At 29.1% G+C, this 26,892-nt stretch overlaps 1 protein-coding gene across 1 annotated transcript; it reads left to right on the forward strand.

Moving 5' to 3' along the window:
* Window positions 1-12,369: 12,369 nt before the first annotated feature.
* On the forward strand, window positions 12,370-12,892 carry LOC101490467 (TPD1 protein homolog 1B-like). The gene is made up of 2 exons (XM_004514546.4): window positions 12,370-12,427; window positions 12,579-12,892. The coding sequence occupies exons 1-2, from the start codon at window positions 12,370-12,372 to the stop codon at window positions 12,890-12,892; spliced, it is 372 nt and encodes a 123-aa protein (XP_004514603.1).
* The last annotated feature ends 14,000 nt before the right edge of the window (window positions 12,893-26,892 follow it).

Below are 26,892 nucleotides of genomic sequence, written 5' to 3' on the forward strand. Positions count from 1 at the left end.
AGCATTGAGAGCTAGAGGTACTTAGCCTTGGTAAGGGATACACAAGTTGCTGAGGAGGAATTGGAGAAAATTCCAATAGCATGTGAATTTCTAGATGTTTTTCCTGAAGAACTTCCTGGGTTGCCACCTGATATGGAGATCGAGTTCTCTATAGACTTAGTTCCTAACACTCATCCTATATCTATACCTCCTTATCGTATGGCACCAGCAGAACTTAAAGAGTTAAGGGAACAACTTCAAGATCTTCTTGAAAAAGGTTTTACTCATCCAAGTTCTTCTCCTTGGGGAGCACCAGTCTTATTTGTAAAGAAGAAAGACGGATCCATGCGGCTATGTGTAGACTACCGACAGTTGAATAAAGTAACTGTGAAGAATAAATATATGTTACCTCGCATTGATGAGTTGTTTGACCAACTTCAAGGAGATCAATGTTTTTCTAAGATTGATTTGCGGTCGGGGTATCACCAGTTGAAGATTAAGAGGGATGACATAACGAAGACAGCTTTCTGCACGCGTTATGGACATTATGAATTCCTGGTTATGTCTTTTGGGCATACTAATGCCGCTGCAGCTTTCATGGATTTGATGAATCGCGTTTTTAAACCATTCTTGGATCAATTCGTGATTGTGTTTATTGATGATATTCTTGTTTATTCCAAGAGTAAAGAAGAACACGAGCGACATTTAAGATTGGTTTTGCAAACCTTAAGAGATAAACAATTATATGCCAAATTCTCAAAATGTCAGTTTTGGCTGGATAGTGTGGCATTTTTAGGACATGTTGTGTCTAAGAATGGAATAAGTGTAGATCCAAGTAAGGTGGAAGCAGTCCAGAATTGGCCCAGACCTACCACAATGAAGGAGATTCAGAGTTTTCTTGGCTTAGTTGGTTATTATCGACGTTTTGTGAAGGATTTCTCAAAGATTACATCTTCGTTGACTAGGTTGACCTAGAAGAAAGTTGAGTTCCGATGGACTGATGCATGTGAGGAAAGCTTTCAAATATTGAAGGAGTGCTTGATGTCAGCACCTATTTTGACATTACCTATAGGTGGTGAAAGTTATGCAATTTATTGTGATGATTCTAGAGTTGGTCTCGGTTATGTACTTATGCAACAAGGTAAGGTTATTACCTATGCATCTAGACAACTCGAGAGGCATGAAGTGAACTATCCCACACATGATTTGGAAATGGCTGCAGTTATTTTTGCTCTTAAGATTTGGAGGCACTATCTATATAGTGAAACTTGTGAGATTTATACCGATCATAAAAGTCTTAAGTATATCTTTCAACAACGAGATTTAAATTTAAGAAAAAGAAGGTGGATAGAACTTTTGAAAGATTATAATTGCACAATCTTATACCACCCAGGGAAGGCAAATGTTGTTGCAGATGCTTTGAGTAGGAAATCCATGGGCAGTCTTGCTCATATAGCACAAGTAAAGAGGCCAATAGTTAAAGAATTTCAAGAAGTTGTTGAAAGTGGAATTCAATTGGAACTTGGTCATTCGAGGTTATTTTTAGCCTACGTACAAATTCGTCCAACCATAGTTGGTGATATCAAAGAAGCTCAAAGTCAAGACCCATACTTGGTGAATATGGTAAATAATGTTCAGAATGGTAAAATTTCAGACTTTTCAGTTGATTCTGATGGTGTACTGAGGTTGAAGTCTCGGTTGTGTGTTCCAAATGTTGGGGGCTTTAGGAGGAAAATTTTAGAGGAGGCTCATCATTCTTCTTACACTATTCACTCAGGTTCTAATAAGATGTATCAAGACTTGAGAGAATTGTATTGGTGGGAAGGGATGAAGAGAGACGTAGCATATTTTGTCTCTAGGTGCTTAGGGTGTCAACAAGTAAAGGCTGAGCACCAAAAGCCTGCGGGGTTACTTCAACCTGTTGAAATACCTGAATGGAAGTGGGAAGGCGTCGCTATGGATTTTGTCACGGGATTACCACAAACCCAAAAGGGTTATGACTCAGTGTGGGTGATTATAGATCGGTTAACCAAATCTGCACACTTTTTGCCTGTGAAGACTACTTATACTGCATCTCAATATGCTAAAATTTATTTAGATAAAATTGTCTCTTTGTATGGTGTACGGTGTCTATTATTTCTAACAGTGGGGCCTAATTTACTGCTCAATTTTGGAAGTCGTTTCAAACTTCATTAGGAACTCGTTTGATGCTTAACACCGCTTTTCATCCTCAAACAGATGGTCAATCTGAAAGGACTATACAAACATTGGAAGATATGCTTCGTGCTTGTGTTTTGGATCTTGGGGGTAGTTGGGATCAACATTTGCCCTTGATGGAATTTGCATACAATAATAGTTATCAATCTAGTATTCAGATGGCTCCGTTCGAGGCTTTATACGGAAGACGATGTAGGTCTCCATTAGGATGGTTTGAAGTTGGTGAAGCTAAATTAGTCGGTCAAGAATTGGCTCAAGATGCCATTGAAAAAGTTAAATTGATTCGGGATCGCTTAGTGACAGCTCAAAGTAGGCAAAAATCTTATTCTGATAAGAGGCGTCGTCCTTTAGAGTTTTCAGTGGGGGAACATGTATTTCTACGAGTCTCACCAATGAAAGGATTTTTGCGATTTGGTAAGAAGGGGAAACTAAGTCCAAGATTCATTAGACCATTTGGAATTTTAGAAAGGGTCGGACCAGTAGCGTATCGCTTGGCACTTCCACTAGCTCTCTCGGGATTTCATCCATTTTTTCATATTTCGATGTTTCAGAAGTATCTTCATGACCCTTCTCATGTGATTAATCCTGAAGACGTACAATTATATGAGAGTCTATCATACGTTGAGCATCCGGTAGCTATATTAGATCGCCAAGTGAGACGTTTATACTCAAAAGAGATTGTTTCAGTAAAAGTTCTTTGGCGTGGTCCATCCGGTGAATAAACTACTTGAGAACCTGAAGAAGTCATCCGTGCAAAGTACCCACACTTATGTTGAAACTCAAGGTTAATGGTATTTATTAAATAAATAAAAAGTCAAATAAATTCGAGGACGAATTTTTATAAGGGGAGGAGATTGACACGCCCGTGTCATTGTTTTAAAAATAATAATAATAATAATAATAATAATAATAATAATAATAATAATAATAATAATAATAATAATAATAAACTAATTAATTTAAACCAACTCCACTACATTTTCTTTTCCACCTCACCTCATTTTTCTCTAATTCATTTTCCCATTTCTTCTCTCTATCTCCCTCTCGACCGAACACTCTCCCCCCATTTTTGTTGCTGTTTTTTTTCCTCTCCTTCTCTTTGCTTCTTCTCACTCTATTACTCAAACCCTCAACCCTTCAAAGGGATTTAACATTCCCACAAGCATAATTTCTCATACTCCTACAAATTCTTTTGGTTGGGATTTTTGGGTTAGGGTTTGTATTCTAAGGAAGGAAAAGGGTACCCATCTCTTGAGAGTTGTTTATTGAGACTCATTGAGGTAAATGCACAAATCTAATCCTAGTATGAATTCATAGAAAAATGTAGTTTTGAGTAAAAAATCTTATTTTGTGCTTAGAGTATATTTAAATGATTTTCATGGTTTCCTAGAGTTAGCTAAACTTTAGAATAAATTTTTCTAAAGTCTTGGAAATATTTTTGATACTCAGATTTGTCAACTGAAACCCTGCCGGCTACTCTGTGAGTTGTTGGAGAGCAAACATAGACGATTCTCCATAGTGGTGAGTTGACGACGATCGTCGTCATATATTTTTTATATAATGCTATTATTATTATTTTACTTGTTTTCTATATTAAAGTATTTATTGAAAAATTTGGGAAACACAACCATTGAAATTTATCTCGATTTTGTCAATTATTTAATTTAATGGTCGTTGTGATATAATATGTTATTAGTTTGATTTACGTATGAGTTAAAGTATTTAAATATTGAATTGTTATGCGGTTGAATATGTTTTTCATGAATTACGATGAAGTGATTTTAAATACATGTTTTGAGAAATCATTGTTATAATTATTAAATCGTTAATTGCGTTAGGTGCACCTAGTTACCTCGTTTTGATTAGCGAGAGTTTCCCGTTAGATGGAGCCCCCCTCTGAGAAATGTCATCTGTAGAAGGAGAGGGCTATCAACAAGATGTAAGCTCTCTAATTGACACGTGATGATGCGTTGCGGGATTGAGAGGAGAGGGCTATCCGTTAGATGGAGCCACCCCTAAGGGGAAGGCCATCCTTAGGAGGAAAGGGCTATCAATGAGATGAAGCCGCCTCTTGGTTCAAAAAAAAATTGTATTTTTACTTATTTTATTTTTATGATGATTTTAAGGTTGTTCATTTGGATTTCGCTTCGTTATTAACTGAATTCTTAAAATTTATATCTGAACGGTTAAATTATAAGTTTAACGACTTGATATGTGTATATTTTAAATTTAGAATTTTCTAGATTTTTAAGTAATATTGTTTAACATAACTGCCGCTCGATTGTAAAGTAGTTATTCGTGCTTTTTATGTGTTTCCCTTCCAATTGATGGTGGTTGTTGTCTCCTCACTAAGTCTTTGTAACTTACCCCTTTATGTTGTTTATTTTTTTCAGATTCGCAGGAAGCTGAGTAGAAATCTGTTATTAGATTCAAGTCTCAACATATTTCTTTTTGGTAGGCCTCTTTGATCGATGGCCATTTTTTGCAACGTCTGTTGAGTTTGATGTAAATTGCAGCTATTTTGGAATCTAGAAAGTCTTTTTTTTTTTAAATGTATTAAGAAATTAGGTTATGTTATTTGATTTATGACTAAATTGAAAGTTAAACTGGAATTCTATAAATTTGGATATGTGAAATTTACAAAGGACACTCTATTGAAATTTCGAGAAAAAGTATATATTTTAATTGGTTAGAGAATGATTTAGTTGTTTAATTGTTAAGTTAGCTGATAGGCTTGTCAGGCTAGGGGTATAGCTTGTGCGCCGGTCACAACATTTAGTTTTCGGGTCGTGACAAGTAGCACACTCAGAGCAGTAGAGCCGTCAAAAAAACTTCAAACTTTAAAAAAAAATTTATTAAGCACATAATATTATGCCCTTATAGACCCCCAATATTATGTTAATTTTGATTTTTTTTTTCTTGAAAAATTTTCGAAATTTATTTTTCTCGACAAAATACCGAAAAAAATAAAAACAATATTTTTTCTTAGAAAATTTTAAATTACTTTTTTTTCTCATGTTGAGAAAAATTAAAAAAAAATATAAAAAAAATTAAATTTTTTTCTCAAATTAAAAAATTTCAAAAAAAAAATCGTAAATAATTTTTTATTGGGAAAAAATTGAAACTTCTTTATTGGTGAATTTTAAGAAAAAATTCATAAAAAAATTATTTCTCGATAAAAAAAAATTTATCAAATTTTTTTTTTTTAAAAAAAAGTGGGCCTGTAGACCCATAAAATTTTAGGGGCTTTTTAGTATTAGGGGTCTTCTTGATTATGAAAATTTTTGACTCCTCCAACATGTGGGTTGAGGCCAATAATTAGTGGTCTTGTCAAATTGACACCTTTAGAGAGTAGCACCAGTTTTCTTGACAAACAATGTGGACTAGAGGCTTCTTGAACATAGCCGACATGAAGAAAAAAATTGGACAGTTTCTCATATGTTTCAACCCGTACAAGGATTTTACCAATTTACACACCTGGTGCTTCCCATCTCGTACAGGGCCTTGTGAAATATTCATCAAAACAGTTTCGTGCAAGTCACCATACAAAAATGCATTATTCACATCAAGTTGGGGTATGTACCAATTGTTGATAGAGAGCAGCACCAGTTTTCTTGACAAACAATGTGGACTAGAGGCTGCTTGAACATAGCCGGCATGAAGAAAAAAATTGGACAGTTTCTCATATGTTTCAACCCGTACAAGGATTTTACCAATTTACACACCTAGTGTTCACCATCTCGTACAAGGCCTTGTGAAAGATTAATCAAAATAGTTTCGTGCAAGTCACCATGCAAAAATGCATTATTCACATCAAGTTGGGGTATGTACCAATTGTTGATAGAAGCTATTGCTAAGCCAACCCGTATGGTCGTAATCTTTGCAACTAGAGATAAGGTTTCAAAGAAATCTATCATTTCTACTTTATTGTATGGTCGACATATTTACAAAAAGATTTGATCAACATTTATCTATAAGAAAATATGAATTATTTACAAGAAGATTTGATCAAGATTTACCACAAGAAGATGTGAACTATTTACAAGAAGATTTGATCAAGATTTATCTACAAGAAGATATGAATTATTTACAAGAATATTTGATCAAGATTTATCACAAGAATATATGAATTATTTACAAGAAAATATGATCAAGAATTTTTTACAAGAAGAAACACTCACAAGAAGATACATTTATTATTTGCAAAGGTATGATTCAGATTTTGACAAAGGAAATAATATTGAATTGGACTTAATCATATTTCTACTTGTAAAAGTTCAAAAACCGATCCAACATTATTTTCCCGCCTAGATCAAATAAAGCAATATGAAGGAAGTTTCATCTGAAGAATTTGTAAAAGCAATCTTAACAAAATACGAACAATATCAATATGAAGAATTTACAAGCTCAATATGAACAAAATCAATCTAGAAGAATTGCTCATATTGGATTCAGAAATAAAGAATTGGCCAAAGAACAAATTATCAAAAAGCATCTTGTTTAGAATTATTTTTGAATAAGATCATTGTTGACCAAACTTGGAATGAAGATACAATTCAGAATTCAACAAGGACTAAATTGAAGCTCTAATTTTATCTATAAATAGATACTCAAATATGAAGAAGAAGAAGAAGATCGTCGAAAAATCAGATAAGAGAAGAAGAACTCAAGCTCAAAATTCATCTTATAAATCAAAGAAATATGAAGAAGAAGATCGTCGAAAAATCGGAAAAGAGAAGAAGAACTCAAGCTCAAAATTCATCTTATAATTCAAAGAGAGAAACACTTGTTCAAATGAAAAATATTTTTAGTGTTTTTCTTTGAGTGTGATAGTCATTGTTATAATCAGCTTGTTATAAGCAATTACTCAAGTTCCAAACCTTTGTATTCAAATCCAATAGCGGTGTTAGTGTGCCTTCAACAATTTGGGGTTGTCAGATTGTGTGGAGAAGACTTGGTTGGTAGTGTCAAGGTATGCGTGTTCCTCAAAAGTTTGGGATTGTCAGACAATATGAGAAGACTGAATTGGAGGGTCAGGTACTTTGTAATTCAAGTTGTTGAATTAGTTGATTAAATCCTTTTGAGTGAATGGACAATATGTAACCAAGTTAGTGGTGAACCAGGATAAATTACTTTTGTCACTTTATTCCTGCACTTTTTAGTTTTCTTATTGCTTCTACTCCAAGTAAATGGTCAAGTCTGAACCAGTTTAATGAAATAATGAAAAAGTTATCAACTTAGTCAAACACAATTCAACGCCTCATTTTCATGTTTACACCTTCACTGTCTATCCATTATCATCAAAGTATCACAATGCAAGTTCAACTACATACACAAATCAAGATCTATCTTATGTTTTTCAACCTCTCTCTTGCCCATTCTCAGTTCAAGCAATGCTAACAATATTATGAAATGCAATCAAGCTACACCTAACTGTGTGACACATTCTCAGTTCAAAGATACATCGATTATTGTTCAAGATCATATATAACTATTATTGTATATGAGGTAAGTTTTTTCCTATGATGTTGAATGTGTCTCTCATAACATTTTTTTCTTTTTATAATTAAAAAAACACAAATCATAATCAAAACAACAACAAAATTAATAATATTAAATATTTGGAAATGAATAACTTCTAACTATTTCACTGTTCACTCGAAACTTTTTATGTCTTAAACATCCACAAACTTTACTGTTTATAATTTTTTGCAACCCAGCCGTGAAGTTTTGACTGTGTCAAATAATTATTTAAAAATTTCATTTCACATTATAATTATTTAGACGAAACAATAGTTAAAGTAATTGAAACGGCTCTTCATCCAAAATACCATAACTATAGAATTTATTTACATTATGTATTGAATTTTTATTTGGCTTGACAATTTTATTTAACTAACATTTTTATTATGTAAAAAATTATTATTATTTAAGGTTTTTGAACCTTAAGAAATTTATATTTTTCTTTTTAGTGTTCTTTTTATATATATCATCTATATTTGCACACATGAAGAATTGTTTCAATATTTTGAATGTCATTATGGACATTATTTTTAACAAACTACTAATCTTGAATGGATGAATATTATATAATAAACTGCAAGACACATAATATTATTTATTGCATGCTTAGATTCAAGATGAAATTGATTTAATTATGATAAACATATAAAATAAAAAAATATCATAAAGTTCATATATAAATTTATAAATCTAATGTTTCAAAACTAATATAAATTATATAAAATGAAGAATATATTATAGTTAAATGTACAACTTTAACAATAAAGAAATGTATAACTATTTAACAAATATATTATTAGAAAGAACACTTCAATGACACCAAAAAGCTTAAGTAAACCAATTCCACAATTAAAAAATATTAAAGACAAGAATTGCATTTCTAAAGTTGTAAAATCTTATAAATAGTCTGATATTTCAATATATATTGCATGAATTGTATTAGTCAATAATATTTTACTTTTTCCTTTGTACTAAATCCAACTTAGCTTATATATAATTATTCAAAAATATATTTACCTTTAGGCACATAAACACTTGAGTATATTTTACTCTAAAATAAAAATAACATTACTTTTAAATTATATATTATTGTTATTTTATACTCACCAATATATTAAATTATACCGTGTAACGTGGGTTGACATATAGTTACTTCTAAATTGCTACTCAATTAAACATAAATATAGGATCGAGCATAATTACTTCTAAAATCATACTCTTACATATGAGTGATTGTTATTTATTGGACTCGACCGTTCCGACTCAGAACCATTGGGATATTCGATTAGAGCCACGTGCCATTGCTAGTCGCTAATTTTCAATAGTGGAAACGGAGGCGAGAAAATCATGAATGATTGTGTTGGTCGTACGGTGAGAAACATAATTTAAGTAAATAAACTTAAGGCTTAATTGCAGTTTTAGTCCCCTTATTTTAGCTGAATCGCGAAAGTAGTCCCCCCATTTTGTTTCTCCCCAGTTTTGGTCCCTCAAACAGAATTTTGATCTAAAACTTGATGAAATTTCATTTTTTTTTTTTTTGCATTTATTTAAGTCACACCATACCTCAAGATCTCATTTGCAACAATTGCACCTGAAATATATGATCATAAATGGTATAGTACGACTTTAAAAAATGAAATTTCATCATGTTTTGGACTAAAATTCTGTTTAGGGGACAGAAACTGGGGAGAACCAAAATGGGGGGACTACTTTCGCATTTCAGCTAAAATAGAGAGACCAAAACTGCAATTAAGTCTAAACTTAAATATATGTTCGATCCTTGTAAGTTAATATGTTTTTTTTTTCGTCTCTGTAATTTTGTGTTTCAAATTTAACTATTTATGTTCAATGTTGTTTTAAAATAGTTTTATGTTGTTAATGACCGTTAAAAAAAAGATAAGCTAAATAGCACCCGTGGTACTTTAACTTAATTTCAATTAACGTTTTAGTCTTTTATCTTTTTTTTTTCTTCTCGATTTGGTCCTTTATATTAATTTTAAGTGACAATTTGATTTTTTATGTTTTAAAATGTCAACAATGTTATTTTTTTTTTTTTACAAAAATTTTAAAAATTCATCAAAATTTTCAAACAAAATCCATAAAATTAACTATATTCTTCAATATAAAAAAATTTCATCAAATTCACAACTCAAATATTCAAATAAATTCATATTTTAATTCTTTATTTGATGTTGTTAGAGATGAAGATGAGTTTATTTAAGGATTTAAGTTATGAATTTGATAAAATTTGCATTATATTGAGGATGATAATTAATTTTATGGGTTTTGTTTGAAATTTTTGATGAATTTTTTTATTTGTGCAAAAAAAAAAGGATAACGTTGTTGACATTTTAAAACATAAAAATCAAATTGTCACTTAAAATTAAAATAAATGACCAAATTAGAAAGAAAAAAAAAAGATAAAGGATTAAACCAAATTAAGTTAAGTGATCACGGATGCTATTTAGCCAAAAAGGTAACATGACAAATAGAGAAGAGATGAAGAAAAAAAAATACAAACTTACAAGAATAAAAATAAAAAATCCGAAACTTACGTGCACTAAATATATATACTTTCATTTGATTTTCGTCCTCATAAATTGGCACCTTTTTATTTTCCTCCTTTTTCCGATTGCTATATCAAGCATATTTGAATAGTCCCTAATAATAAAAACGATTTTATAATAAAATTAAATTTAAATGATTAAATTAAAAATATTAAAGGAACGGAAAAAAAAAATGCCAACTAACATACCAATATATATTTGAGCCTGAAATAAAATGAATATTAAAAGTAGCAAGGATGGGTGTATAAAGCTCAGGTCATTACAACTTACATAATGAAGCAGGGTGCAGTGCCTTTTAACTATGCTAACGATTGCTGATGTTAATTCCACACTTCTAATGATATGTATCACAAAACTATTTTAAACCTTTGCTACTTTTTAAGCTTTTTTATGACATAGTCTCCAACCACTTATGTATTTAGTTATATAAATTGAATTAAAAAATGTCTCTCGTTGTTTAATTTATTTTAAGTTAGATGTGTTGTGTTATTTTACAAGTGTTAAATTTTTTTTGGATTTTTTATAGATAGAATTATGGGTGTTTATAATACAAAAACTGAATTGAATTATACTACATTAATGGTTTGGTTTAATTTTTGAAGACCACTTTTAAATCAAGTACAGTCATTAACTGGTTAGAAACAGATTTATAAATATAAGTCAATTTAATATTGGCTTAATTGCAGTTTTGGTCCCCCTATTTTAACTGAATCGCAAAAGTAGTCTCCTTATTTTGTTTCTCCCCAGTTTTGGTCCCCCAAGCAGAATTTTGGTCCAAAACTTGATGAAATTTCATTTTTTTTGCATTTATTTAAGTCACACAATGCCTCAAGATCTCATTTGCAACAATTGTACCTGAAATATATGACCATAAATGGTGTAGTACGGCTTTAAAAAATAAAATTTCATCAAGTTTTGGATTAAAATTCTGTTTGGGGACCAAAACTGGGGAGAAACAAAATGGAGGGACTACTTTCGCGATTTAGCTAAAATAGGGGGACCAAAACTGCAATTAAACCTTTAATATTTTGAACAAATTTTTAGTTAAAATCGTTTTTGAATTAATTCGTTTGGAAATTTTTTTTGAAAATCTTTTAACAAAAAAATTTCGATTTTATTCGAGATAAATAAATTAAAAAAAATTTCTAATACAAAATTTTTTGAGATAAAAAATTTAGATTATTTTTTGAAAAAATTTAGAAAAAAGAATTTTGAAATGATATTTTTCAAAAAAAAAAAATCGAAAATTTTTCAGGAACAAAATATTTTTTGATTTTTTCTCAAAAATTTTCTAAGAAAAAGATGATTTATAAAAATTTGATATTTTCTTCATTAATTTTTCAAGAAAAACAAAACTCAAAAATTGATTAAAATTTTTTTTTTTAGTGCAGTGCAATCTAATTGATCAATATAATATAATTAACAATATATTTTGTACACTGCTAAGCAAAATCATCTAATTTAATACTAAAATAAATTTTATAATAATTGAATCATTTGGTTTATTCTTGGTTGACAAATGATACAATGACTCAATACTCTTACCGGATCGATAATGAGTCGATTTCTAAAACATTACCTCCCAAACTATTAAGTAATTAATGCACGAATAATTTTAAAAAAATATCATTAAATTACGAATAGATTAATTGATTCCACAGGTACATTTGTTTATAATTGAGTTTGAAGAGAGTATATTTTAGTAAAAATTAACATGCATACTAGACGTTGTCGCTAAAAAATTTGTGGCTTCTGGGAATATTTTTTATTTATTTTTTATAATAATGATAAATGGATATTTACTTTTTGATAAATGGATGCGATAATGTTGTTAATTTAATTTAATAAATAATTAATTTAAATCACCGTCAAAATTTAATTAGTTCAACTAGATTATTAACTACAGTTCTCAACAAAATCTAAATTAGTTATAAACTCTACATAATTAATCATATTTTTTAACACTGATTTATCATCTATCACAAGGGTACGGAAAAAATGGATGTGGATGAAACATTTTTGTATAAATAATTAAATTGGATAACCAAAAATACCACAAGAGTCAGAACCCATTCCCAAGATAATGGAAACAACATTCAGGTCTCTTATTTCTATCATCTTACTTACTCTTGCCGTCAAAGGTATGCTCCGATATACTTTAATTAAAATTAGTATCAATTTTTATTTTTCTCTTCGCACCTTTTACACAAACAAAGGTTCAAGCGACTTCTCTAATAACCTTACTCCATAACACTTTTTCTGTATTTGTTTTCTGATCCATCAAAATTTCAGAATCCTATGGATGTTCCTTGAACAACATCACTATCGGCACAACAAGAAGTGGGAGAGAAATAAAAGACATGCCTGAGTGGAACGTGGTTGTGATTAACAACTGTAACTGCACACAAAGCAGTTTAGTGTTGTCTTGTGTAGGATTCAAAACTCTAGAACCTGTTGACCCTTCAATATTTTTGGTCAGAAATAATACTTGCCTCCTTATCAAGGGAAATCCGTTGCCGGCTTTTGGTACCGTTAATTTTTCTTATGTTTGGTATCCTCCCTTTATTATGAGGCCTACAAGCTCTGTCATAGGACCTTGTAAGTAATAGAGATTTACATTATTAAGTAATAAAATTGATCCAAATATAGAACACAGTGAATCTTAATCATGTTACCTTAGAACTTTTTTTTTTTTTTTTTTTTTAAGTTTAGATAAAATTTTACCGCTGATCTTTTATTTTATTTACCTTTAACATTTCGCACTAAAAAAATATATTATAAGATAAATAATATATAGATAATAATGTGAAAAACTAACTTAATATTTTTTTATTGAAATTCTTTATAATTAATTAAAATGAAGCGTAGTCTATAAAAATATATAAATTTCTTCAATAAAATAGAAAAAGAAAAATGTTTGGTGGATATTCCATACTATATATATTTTGAGATAAAGTGAATGATGTGATATATATTGATAATTTAATTGATCGACAAAATATAGAGAATGATGTGTTAATATAAGTATAAGGAAATTAAAGTTGGTTAAGTATCATTGTCAAATAAAGAAATAAATGATATTACTATAAGAAGACACTAATTTTGTGGTCAATTTATAAATATTTTATGGTCGAAAAAATTCTTACAAATTAATGATCGAAAAAACCGTCACACATACTAAAATTTATAATTGTTGTTAATTATGGTTACAAAAGCTCTCATAAATCAAAAATATTTTTGTTTTGTTTGATTGTGGCAGTCAAAAACGACCACAAAATTATAGAAGAGAAAAATAGTTTGAATTTGTGATGATCAATACCTCAAAAAGAACCTAATTGATTGAAAATTTCAGTACAAATTTATGGCTGCCTATATCCTCAATAAATTACAACGTTGAAGTTTTGTTTATATGAATGGACCTTAATTTATATTTATATTGTTTATATTTTAATGAATTATGTTTATACCAATAATCATTTGTGTGGATATTAGAGCAGTTAAAGGTCCTAATCGGTGGAATACATCGTATACAAATTTGTCACTAGTTTCTTTATTAGTGGTGCATTTTTTCTCATCAAGTTATTAGTGGTACATTAAACATGCGACAAAATAATCTGTTGGGAGAACCAATCCGAAAGCGATCGAGCAAATAAAACAATAAATAATAATTTTCAAAGAAAAAATACCAACATTTACATATGAAACACAAATTAACATTGAGTCTGAAAATAAACAATTAATTCATTTATTAGTGATTGTATCTCACAATTTATTAATTGTTTATAATTTTGGCATATTCACACATTATAGTTACTGTGATCCATATATTTAAATACTAAAATAAGTGTTTAGTCCTTTTAAAATATAAATTATTTTGCGGATTTCACATATATCGCCTTCTGTTTAGGCATGGCAACCGGGTGGGTTGGTGACGGATTTTGCCTCCTCATAACGGGTGTAAAATTTAAACCCCCATCCCTGTCCACAACGGGTTTCGGGTTTCCCCACCCACACCCGCACCCATTTATATATATATAATTATAAACTTAAAAATCATATTTATTATAATTAATACAATAAAATAATAATTATTAGATAATAATAAAATAAAAAATTATTTCTATAGATATAACATTATAATTTTTAATATTTAAAAAAATATTAAATATATTTAATATGTAAATGTATAAAAAATTCAAAAATTACTACAATATTACTTGCGGGGCGGGTTTGGGTGTGGGGTGAATGTCATCACCCCCACACCCGTCCCCACATCCGAAATTTAATTTCGGGGATTTTACCGCTGATCTTTTATTTTATTTACCTTTAACATTTCGCACTAAAAAAATATATTATAAGATAAATAATATATAGATAATAATGTGAAAAACTAACTTAATATTTTTTTATTGAAATTCTTTATAATTAATTAAAATGAAGCGTAGTCTATAAAAATATATAAATTTCTTCAATAAAATAGAAAAAGAAAAATGTTTGGTGGATATTCCATACTATATATATTTTGAGATAAAGTGAATGATGTGATATATATTGATAATTTAATTGATCGACAAAATATAGAGAATGATGTGTTAATATAAGTATAAGGAAATTAAAGTTGGTTAAGTATCATTGTCAAATAAAGAAATAAATGATATTACTATAAGAAGACACTAATTTTGTGGTCAATTTATAAATATTTTATGGTCGAAAAAATTCTTACAAATTAATGATCGAAAAAACCGTCACACATACTAAAATTTATAATTGTTGTTAATTATGGTTACAAAAGCTCTCATAAATCAAAAATATTTTTGTTTTGTTTGATTGTGGCAGTCAAAAACGACCACAAAATTATAGAAGAGAAAAATAGTTTGAATTTGTGATGATCAATACCTCAAAAAGAACCTAATTGATTGAAAATTTCAGTACAAATTTATGGCTGCCTATATCCTCAATAAATTACAACGTTGAAGTTTTGTTTATATGAATGGACCTTAATTTATATTTATATTGTTTATATTTTAATGAATTATGTTTATACCAATAATCATTTGTGTGGATATTAGAGCAGTTAAAGGTCCTAATCGGTGGAATACATCGTATACAAATTTGTCACTAGTTTCTTTATTAGTGGTGCATTTTTTCTCATCAAGTTATTAGTGGTACATTAAACATGCGACAAAATAATCTGTTGGGAGAACCAATCCGAAAGCGATCGAGCAAATAAAACAATAAATAATAATTTTCAAAGAAAAAATACCAACATTTACATATGAAACACAAATTAACATTGAGTCTGAAAATAAACAATTAATTCATTTATTAGTGATTGTATCTCACAATTTATTAATTGTTTATAATTTTGGCATATTCACACATTATAGTTACTGTGATCCATATATTTAAATACTAAAATAAGTGTTTAGTCCTTTTAAAATATAAATTATTTTGCGGATTTCACATATATCGCCTTCTGTTTAGGCATGGCAACCGGGTGGGTTGGTGACGGATTTTGCCTCCTCATAACGGGTGTAAAATTTAAACCCCCATCCCTGTCCACAACGGGTTTCGGGTTTCCCCACCCACACCCGCACCCATTTATATATATATAATTATAAACTTAAAAATCATATTTATTATAATTAATACAATAAAATAATAATTATTAGATAATAATAAAATAAAAAATTATTTCTATAGATATAACATTATAATTTTTAATATTTAAAAAAATATTAAATATATTTAATATGTAAATGTATAAAAAATTCAAAAATTACTACAATATTACTTGCGGGGCGGGTTTGGGTGTGGGGTGAATGTCATCACCCCCACACCCGTCCCCACATCCGAAATTTAATTTCGGGGAAAATCTGCACCCTCACCCAATCAAAGCGATTTTCTCCGTCCAAATCAAACGGGTTTGGGTGGGTATCCGCGGGTGCAGATTTTTTTGTCATCTCTACTTTTGTTCTTTTTTTATTGTTATTTTGTTAAAATAATTTATCTTTATTTAATTGTCATTTTCAAAATTCAATATAATAATAATGATTGATTTGAATAAGTTATTTATTGTTGAAAGAGAAAAATATGAAATTAGATAATAAATCAAGGACATTATTGTAAAAAGATAAATAATAACACCATTGATTACTAGTAAAAAAAAAGACAATTAAAAAAAATGTATGGAGTAATTCTTTTTTATTTTTAATTTCACTATATATTAGTGTATAACTCGTTTGTGGCACAAACACAAATGACTATATTAACAAATATATTTGCATGAAATTTTAGAAACTCATGTAATACATTTGAATGATATATATATATATATATATATATATATATATATATATATATAATGCATAATTTGAATATTATAAACCAAAATCATGAATTCACTCGCATACACTACAAATAAGCAACTTCCCTGACATTGTTTTACCAACACAATACTATACTAATAGTTGTTTTAACTCTATATTAGATGGGAGAACAGTTAATTATGTTAATTGGAATTTTGAAATAACGGACATGGACATAAATAAAAAATAAAGTAGCCTATATAAAATAAGAGGTGTCCAGGTAAGTACATGACAACTCTGACTTCCTATAAATGTTGCATACTAAAGAGTTGTGCTAAAAGAGCCTTTATTCTAGTTCTAGTTCATATAGCCTAAATACTATAATGGAAGTTTGCATTATATTTTGCAGATTTTATTGATGTTGCATATCAGTCTTCATTAATCCTTCAGTGTTGATTTTGGCCAATGTACAACCATTTGATCCGCATAACCAAAAAGTAACGTAACTAGTGCAATATATAAGCTAGCTAAAGCATGGAATAGAATTTTTAAAAATTGAAAAACTAACTTTCGCATACGTGTTGCATATCATATATAGTCAAACGGAGTTATGTTAAATATTATTTTAACTTTTAATAAGGTTCTGTATTAAATACTAAATAATAAATATTTAATAAATATTAAGCTTAATTACAGTTTTAATTCGTTTATTTATATTAATTCATAAAATTAATCATCTTATTTTAAAAGTCGTCAGTTTTAGTTTTTCTCTAATTTTTTAATTAAAAAATGATGATGTAAGATGTTTTAAATAATGTGACATATAATACGATGATGTAGAGAGATTAACACCCATGAAATTAAAATAAAACGCCGTGAAAACTTAAATTTAACTTCATAAATTTTTTATATTTTTAATTTAATTAATGACATATGGATAATTAATGCATATAGATGATTCTATATTATCGAATTGTATATCACATCATTTAAAGTATATTAAATTGTCATTTTTTTAATTTAAAAATATGATAGAGGGACCAAAACTGTCGACTTTTAAAATAGGTGGATCAATTTCAAAATTAATATAAATATGAAAACCAAAACTGCAATTAAGTCTAAATATTAAAAAAAAAAACTTTTGATCAATAGCTAGCTTTACGGGTTTTTTACTACTTGGAGCTAAAACTCGTACTCCCGTTCATAATTTCATTTTTTATAATGAGTAACACCCTCAATGATAATAATTGATAAAAAAAAAAGAGGTTATAAAAGCAGCATATTTAGACAAAACTAAAAAGACAAAATTCCAATAAAAAAAGATAAATGTTATTTAAACACAACTTTAAACACAAATACAAATACATATACGGTATACGTATACATACTTAAGGATATATACATATTTAAGGGACATTTTAGTTATTTTAATAATTTTCTTTCTATTCCTCATAAACCCTTCTCTCTTCTCCATCTTCTCTCTTCGTTTCTCCATCGTCTTCTCCACCGAGAGCCTGAAAGCTTCTCCATCTTCTTCTCTTCGTTTCTCCATCTTCCTCGTTGTCGCTCGCGAGAGGTTGCATCTAATTTATATATATATATATATATATATATATATATATATATAATGCATAATTTGAATATTATAAACCAAAATCATGAATTCACTCGCATACACTACAAATAAGCAACTTCCCTGACATTGTTTTACCAACACAATACTATACTAATAGTTGTTTTAACTCTATATTAGATGGGAGAACAGTTAATTATGTTAATTGGAATTTTGAAATAACGGACATGGACATAAATAAAAAATAAAGTAGCCTATATAAAATAAGAGGTGTCCAGGTAAGTACATGACAACTCTGACTTCCTATAAATGTTGCATACTAAAGAGTTGTGCTAAAAGAGCCTTTATTCTAGTTCTAGTTCATATAGCCTAAATACTATAATGGAAGTTTGCATTATATTTTGCAGATTTTATTGATGTTGCATATCAGTCTTCATTAATCCTTCAGTGTTGATTTTGGCCAATGTACAACCATTTGATCCGCATAACCAAAAAGTAACGTAACTAGTGCAATATATAAGCTAGCTAAAGCATGGAATAGAATTTTTAAAAATTGAAAAACTAACTTTCGCATACGTGTTGCATATCATATATAGTCAAACGGAGTTATGTTAAATATTATTTTAACTTTTAATAAGGTTCTGTATTAAATACTAAATAATAAATATTTAATAAATATTAAGCTTAATTACAGTTTTAATTCGTTTATTTATATTAATTCATAAAATTAATCATCTTATTTTAAAAGTCGTCAGTTTTAGTTTTTCTCTAATTTTTTAATTAAAAAATGATGATGTAAGATGTTTTAAATAATGTGACATATAATACGATGATGTAGAGAGATTAACACCCATGAAATTAAAATAAAACGCCGTGAAAACTTAAATTTAACTTCATAAATTTTTTATATTTTTAATTTAATTAATGACATATGGATAATTAATGCATATAGATGATTCTATATTATCGAATTGTATATCACATCATTTAAAGTATATTAAATTGTCATTTTTTTAATTTAAAAATATGATAGAGGGACCAAAACTGTCGACTTTTAAAATAGGTGGATCAATTTCAAAATTAATATAAATATGAAAACCAAAACTGCAATTAAGTCTAAATATTAAAAAAAAAAACTTTTGATCAATAGCTAGCTTTACGGGTTTTTTACTACTTGGAGCTAAAACTCGTACTCCCGTTCATAATTTCATTTTTTATAATGAGTAACACCCTCAATGATAATAATTGATAAAAAAAAAAGAGGTTATAAAAGCAGCATATTTAGACAAAACTAAAAAGACAAAATTCCAATAAAAAAAGATAAATGTTATTTAAACACAACTTTAAACACAAATACAAATACATATACGGTATACGTATACATACTTAAGGATATATACATATTTAAGGGACATTTTAGTTATTTTAATAATTTTCTTTCTATTCCTCATAAACCCTTCTCTCTTCTCCATCTTCTCTCTTCGTTTCTCCATCGTCTTCTCCACCGAGAGCCTGAAAGCTTCTCCATCTTCTTCTCTTCGTTTCTCCATCTTCCTCGTTGTCGCTCGCGAGAGGTTGCATCTAATTTCTTTCGTTCGCTCGCTGTCGTTGCTCTTGTTGTCGCTTGTTGGGTATTTTCATTATAAGTTTACTTCTCTATATCATTAGGGTTTTTAGTTATTGATTTAGGATTTCTATTTTTGTTTCTTCGTTTAGGATTTTTGAATTTTAGGGTTTCTATTTTTGGCTTCTTCATTTCTATGTTTAGTTATTGATTTAGGGTTTCTATATTTGCTTCTTCGTTTAGGACTTTTTATTTTTAGGGTTTCTATTTTTGGCTTCTTCGTTTCTATTTTTGCCTTCTTCAGTTCAAATATATTATTATTTTTATACTTTCAAGGTAATTTGCTAGTTTTTGAATGTTGGAAGCAACCAAGTTATGAAGTTATTGACCCGCCCAACCAGGACAAACAAATATGGAAATGAGCATACAAGTTGTTGCTCCTATAATAATTGTTGAATGTCTATGATGTGCAATGTCGAAAAGTTATTACACTTTGTACCCCGATACAGTAACCAAACAGAATGTTAATATAAATTTTTACTTGATATTCAAGTATATTTTTGTCAATCAAATATTTATGATATGTAGTTAGACTTGTTAATAACATACTATTTATCAACATGTGAGGTGGGAGTTAGTTTGAGAATGTTGGGGATGAAGTCGCATGTGAGCCTAACGTGAACAGTTCAACAAAAGCAACGTCAAACATAATTATGAGAATGGAAGATAAACCAAGGAAGCGAGTTAAAAGTGTAGTCAATCAAAGTCCGTTTGTGAATCCGGATGAAAAGAAGAAGAAGAAAAAATAAGTGTGTTATGGGAATATTTTGAGTTTGTGGGAGGTTCTCTATAGCGATGTAGTTGGTGGCGTTTGAACTGCACATTTTGATTGTATTTTTCCTTCTTTATGCTTTTATGAACAAATATGAATGAACTTTATTTCTTTATTTCTTTTATGAACAAATATGTATGAACAAAAATGTACAAAATTTTGAGTCATTAACGAGGTTTATATCATTAACCATATTGTTTTAAGTCATTAACGAGGTTTATATCTTGTTTGATTAGAATGTCAAGTTTTCAATTCGAATTCATTAACCTAGTTGTTCACAACATTAACCATGTTTCTCAAATCCATTAACCACGTTGTGCTAGAAATCAACCATATTGTTTTAAGTCATTAACCAGATTTATATTTTGTTTGATTAGAATGCCCGAGTTTTCAGTTCGAATTCATTAACCAAGTTATTCACAAGATTAACCATGTTTCTTTAAGCCATTAACCAGATTTATATTTTGTATGATAAGAATGACCATTCTGTTTAAATCCATTAACCAAGTTGTGAAAGGAATTAATCATATTGTTTTAAGTCATTAACGAGGTTTATATCTTGTTTGATTAGAATGTCAAGTTTTCAGTTCAAATTCATTAACCAAGTTGTTCACAATATTAACCATAAAGTTTCAATTGATAATACAATTGATAGTACAAATGTCAACTCTGATACCTTCATCTTCAATAGTACCACAATCCATGAAGTTTCAATTGATAGTGCAAATGTCACACAAAAACTACAAAAAAATAATTCAATCTGATCATAAACCACCTATTGTACTTCATTAACCAATAATATTTACACTATTAACCAGAAATAAAAAATCAGAAAGACCTAGAATTAAAACACTACTAATCACATAATATAAAACTTAACAATTCAAATATAATTAACATCATTGATAAAAAGTGATAAAACTTAATATTTAGACAAAAATAATTAACATGATTGATTAATAGTTCACAACCCTAATTTTTAGACAAAAATAAGTCATTAACCACTTATTGTACTTCATTAACCAATAATGTTTATATTATTAACCAGAAGCATAAAAACCAGGTATGAACCTAGAAAACGTGTATGAATCCAAAAGAACAAAAATTCATATCTAATCAAAACAATGTACTAAGTTACCTTGCAAGTAAGGAGATAAATTTGCTCAAGTTACTTCATCAAAAATTTGATTAAAATCAGTAAATAAAAGGAAAAAGGAGGAATTATAGAAGAAAGGGAAGATGAATGTGTTTATTTTTGTAGAGGAAGACAAAAAAGAAATACTGAAAAAAGAGAGACAAAAACGAGAAAGTAAAAAAGGGAGAAAATAAAAAAAATGGGGGAAATTTAATAAAGAGAGAGATTGTGTGTTGTGTGGGGGGGCCACAAAAATTTGTGTTTAATATTGTGTTCAAATATCATTGGTCATAAAAAAATTAATAAAAGGACAATTTGAATGCAATGTACAAGTAAAATGAAGAAAAAATGCTACACATTTAAATGATTTTTGATTGGCTTTGGGTGTATCTACAAGAAAATTTATAGGGAAATAAGAACCAATTTGCAGTTGATTATAACAAAACAAAACCTTAAGCCAAAATGATTCACTTGCAACAATACTTTCCTTCATGTGTTCACTTGTCAAAGCAATAGAAAGTGAAAATCAAATAGACAATAATCAATTATTTGTTGCCCTTTTTATTTTAAGAAGCAAAAGAAGTTCATGGATAAAATCTGACTTGCCTGCAACTCATAACTACTCCATTAGCACCCTTTTATAGCATTGGATCAGTAGATTCCCCCTAAGTAACATAGCCTTTCTTGTTGAGTGTGCAAGCAATTACTGTAAACAAACCTTGTTTAATGTGAATGACTTATCTTTTCTCAATATTGTGCATGGAAAAATTGAGGGGTGCAAAAAAATTCGGGAACAATAATTGCTATGGATAAAAGATGTTTTCTATTATTATTTATTTTTGTACAAAATATGTTTTATATTCTACTATATACTAAAGTAATGAGAAGACATCTTTTGTTCTTATTATCGATTTCCTATCTAAGGAAAAGTGGAAAATGTGCAGTTTCATTTCTTATTTATAAATAATAATTGCAACACTTATAGGCTATTCAATCAATAAGTTTATTTTAGCACTATAAGAAGTTAATTATCTAGAATATAGCTTGAACATTAGCATAATTCAATAAAAGAAAAGGTTAATACAAATCTCGTCACAAAGTCATACAAATGTATTAATACACATACTAATTCTTTAAAAGAAAGAGCAAAAAAATATGGAGTACAAAACACATATGATTCAAAATAATTTCCTAGAAATTTTAACCAAACTATAGCATAAACTGCTATGCTTCATTTCTCCAGCTCTTGATCTAAGTCTTTTTACCTGTAAAATATTTAAATAACATCGAATGAGATTACATCTCAGTGGATTCCAAGGGATGAAACCAAATTGATTAACATTCTAATTCAAATATATATTTATCTTATGAGTTTCTCTAGGGTTTATGCAGTGAAGAAGAACTCTTCTGCCTAGTCATCAAACAACTTAATTTATGGTAACAGTTTTGACATAATTGTGAGTTTATGCTAAGTATTGTACACAAAACCTCATAGGGAGACCTTAATTTCATTTATTCTTTGTTAGGTTAAGGCTTGTTATATGTAGTTAGTTTTCTCAATATGATTGTTGGTTTTTAGTCTGATTTTCATTGTGAACTTTTTAGGGGAAAATTATAGTTATCGGTCTTTTAATTAGAGTATGCTTGAAACGTTTGACACATATGCACAAACACACACTTTTTGATCAATTAACTCTATACGAGTCAGTCTTTAGTTGAACAGTCACAAAATATATACTGAACCCTTGTTTAGTTTAAAAGGATTGTTGTAAGAAATGAATCCAAAAATTGTCAATGTCTCAATACCACTGAACTCTTATTTGATACTTACAAGGATGGTATTGTATAGTCTTTCGTAGCCCTTTTCTTTTGGTAAGTTTAGGACCTAGCTTATTTGGCTAGTTGAATATGAACTCTAAAAATGCATATTAAAACTAATCATGAAAAGATGTATATATGGATGTATAACTTTTTTACTTCTTCACTTAAATAAGATAGTTAAAAAGGTTATGGAGTACTTTGTATTTTTATTTGATTTGAGAAATAGAACAATGAGGGAAAAATGAAAGATACACTTTCAATAAAGGTAGGAATAATGCATGAAAGAGTTAATTTGTTTGAGTTATGATGTGGTTTAGTTTTATTTAAATGTTTATTTTTCTATTTTGATGTTACCCACAAAAATGCCATTGGTTACATTTATTCATGCCATTTTCGTGGATAATTGTTTTCTTTCAGGCTTGACATTACCCGTGAAAAATATCATCAGTAACGTTATCCACGGAGAAGTCATGATCAAGTTTATCCATGAAAATGTAATAAGTAAACGTTATTCAAGGCTTTTCTGTGGGTAAAAATTACCTACGATTTAATTAACTATGAACTTGTGTCAGTGGGTAATCCGTAGATAATTTTACATTGCCTACGAAATATTCATGGGTAAAGTCAAAATTTGTTGTAGGTAATGACAACTCTTCTTGTAGTTTCTTCCTTTATAGTTACTCATGAGTTACCTTCTATGTATAATTTTGACTCTTTCTAAGTATTTGAGCCACCAGACGTGAGAAATCTAATGACTTAAACTCTACCTAACCAGCATGTCATAAAGACTACATTAGTTTTACTAATGCCATCTTCTTGTTAGTAACTTTATTTTGGTAAAATTGGACATAATTACGTCCGTAAGTGGTGCCTCACTTACCCTCGCTTACCCCTTGTTTCAGTCGTATATACACGGAGAATTTATCTAGCTATAGTAAATCTTATACTTCTCACCTTAATCAATTATCTAGTAATTGTATATAACAACACAAACACACACACACACACACACACACACACACACACACACACACACACACACACACACACACACACACACACACACACACACACACACACACACACACACACACACACACACACACACACACACACACACACACACACACACACACACACACACACACACACACACACACACACACACACACACACACACACACACACACACACACACACACACACACACACACACACACACACACACACACACATATATATATATATATATATATATATATATATATTTTACCACCTATTAATTATAACATCATCTATTAATAAATATATTAAAGACTACCATACACTCAATTTTGAAAATTCTTATGATAACATACACTATTAAGTCAATTATATCATACTAATCATATAATGTAAAATGAAAATCAGAGTTATAAGACATAAGAGTTTAACTGCAGTCAATTGACATGAACTTATAAATATCATAATTGAGTAAATGAGCACTCTTTGAAAAACTTATGATATCTAGTTTATAGCTATTTTTTTCTTTCAAATTAAGCCCCAATTCTTGCAATTTATCCAAAAAATACACAATGTCATAAAAGCAAGACAACAACTTTGGTCTAACTTATAACTCACTTTTAAGCATCAATACTCAATCAAACATCATAAATTTTGTACTCAAATTGAAGGTTATTGAGCCTAGTTTCTAGAAAACTAACCATCATTGAGAACTATGGTCTAGAGAAAAAGTTATGACCAAAACATCACATATATCATGCAAATTTTCAATTAACAACCCACATTCAATAACATTAATTTCTTAATTTATCTTTGCAAATACTAATGCTATAAATTATGAATAAATCAAGCAATAAATACATCAAAAAAGCATCACAATGTCTATTTACTCAAACTAATTTGTCACAATAGTGAAATTCAAAGTATTTAATTTCAAACACATCAAACGAGCATATTTTCATGTCATCAAGGAAACTCAATTCTACAATAATCTATTATTAATTCTAGTCATAGATTTTTTTTGTGCATAAACTATTTTAACCATCTATTTCAAAACCCCTAAATCTATCAAAAAATAAAATCCCTTTCTTCATTCCAAACTCTTAAACCCCAAATCCCTAACTTATGGTAAACATTATCTCATACATGCATGAAGGAAAATAGAAAAAGGAAAATCCACCTCTTAATTTCCAAAAGGATTGAGAAAATGAACTCTTAGCAAAAAGTGAACTTTTCCTTTCTTTTCTTCTTATTTTGTCAATTTTTTTCTCCTTCTCTTCTATTCTCTCTCTCTCTCTCTCTTATCCTTTCTTCATCTCCCTCTCTTTGTTTCTTGTTTCTATCTTCCTCCCTTCTTTTTCTTTTTTCTTTTTCCTTTTTTTTTCTTTTCTTCTTTTTCTCTCCTATTTTAGTAATTTCCCCCCTTTCTTTTATTTCTTTCTTTATTTTTTGTTGTTGGTATTGTTGTGTAAATGGTATGAAAAAAATAAGTGGTGTTGATTTGGTGAATTGAGGTTTTGCCTTATGGAGTTCATACTAAATAGATCCTATTTATGATTCACTCTTTTACTCTTCTAATTCCCCTTATTTACAACCCCAAAACAAACTAAAATATGTATCTATATATATATATATATATCCTATTACCAATTATAATTGTATCCCTTAAATAAATTTTATCCTTAAAATTTAGCAACTTACCTAATAAAAAAAGCAAGGATACTCCTCCAAATTTTCGAGCTCAAGTTCCCAAGTGGCCTCTTCGGGCGACATACATTCGCAAACAACCTTCACTAACAAAATTGCCTTTTTTTTAATGTTTTGAAACTTCGGTCCACAATTCGACTTGGTACCGGTTTAAAAGTAAGGTTTGGTTTTAATTTGATTGAATTATGGTGTAAAGTTTGTGACTGGTCATGAATGTACTTTTTGAGTTGAGACACATGGAAGACATCGTGTAATCCAGACAAGAGAAGGAGGTAAAGCTAACTGATAAGCCATTGGATCTACACAATGAATGATTTGATAAGGACCCATGAAACGAGGACTCAATTTCTTTACTCTTACAAATCTTCCAATACCTATAGTGTGAGTGACTTCAAGAAAAACATGACCACCTTCTTCAAAGTCTAAGGGTCTTCTTCTACTGTTTGCATAACTCTTTTGTCGACTTTAGGCTATTTTCATTTTATCTTTTATTAATGTAATATTTTTGGTAGTTTCCCGGATAACATCTAGTCCTAAGATTTCTTTATCTCCAACCTCTGGCCAACACAAATGGGTCCTACACTTACGTCCATACAAAGCTTCGTAAGGTGTCATACTTATACTTGAATGGTAATTGTTATTCTATGAAAACTCTACTAAATGT

Source organism: Cicer arietinum, chromosome 4 (genome assembly GCF_000331145.2).
Source record: "Cicer arietinum cultivar CDC Frontier isolate Library 1 chromosome 4, Cicar.CDCFrontier_v2.0, whole genome shotgun sequence".
Lineage (NCBI taxonomy): Eukaryota > Viridiplantae > Streptophyta > Magnoliopsida > Fabales > Fabaceae > Cicer > Cicer arietinum.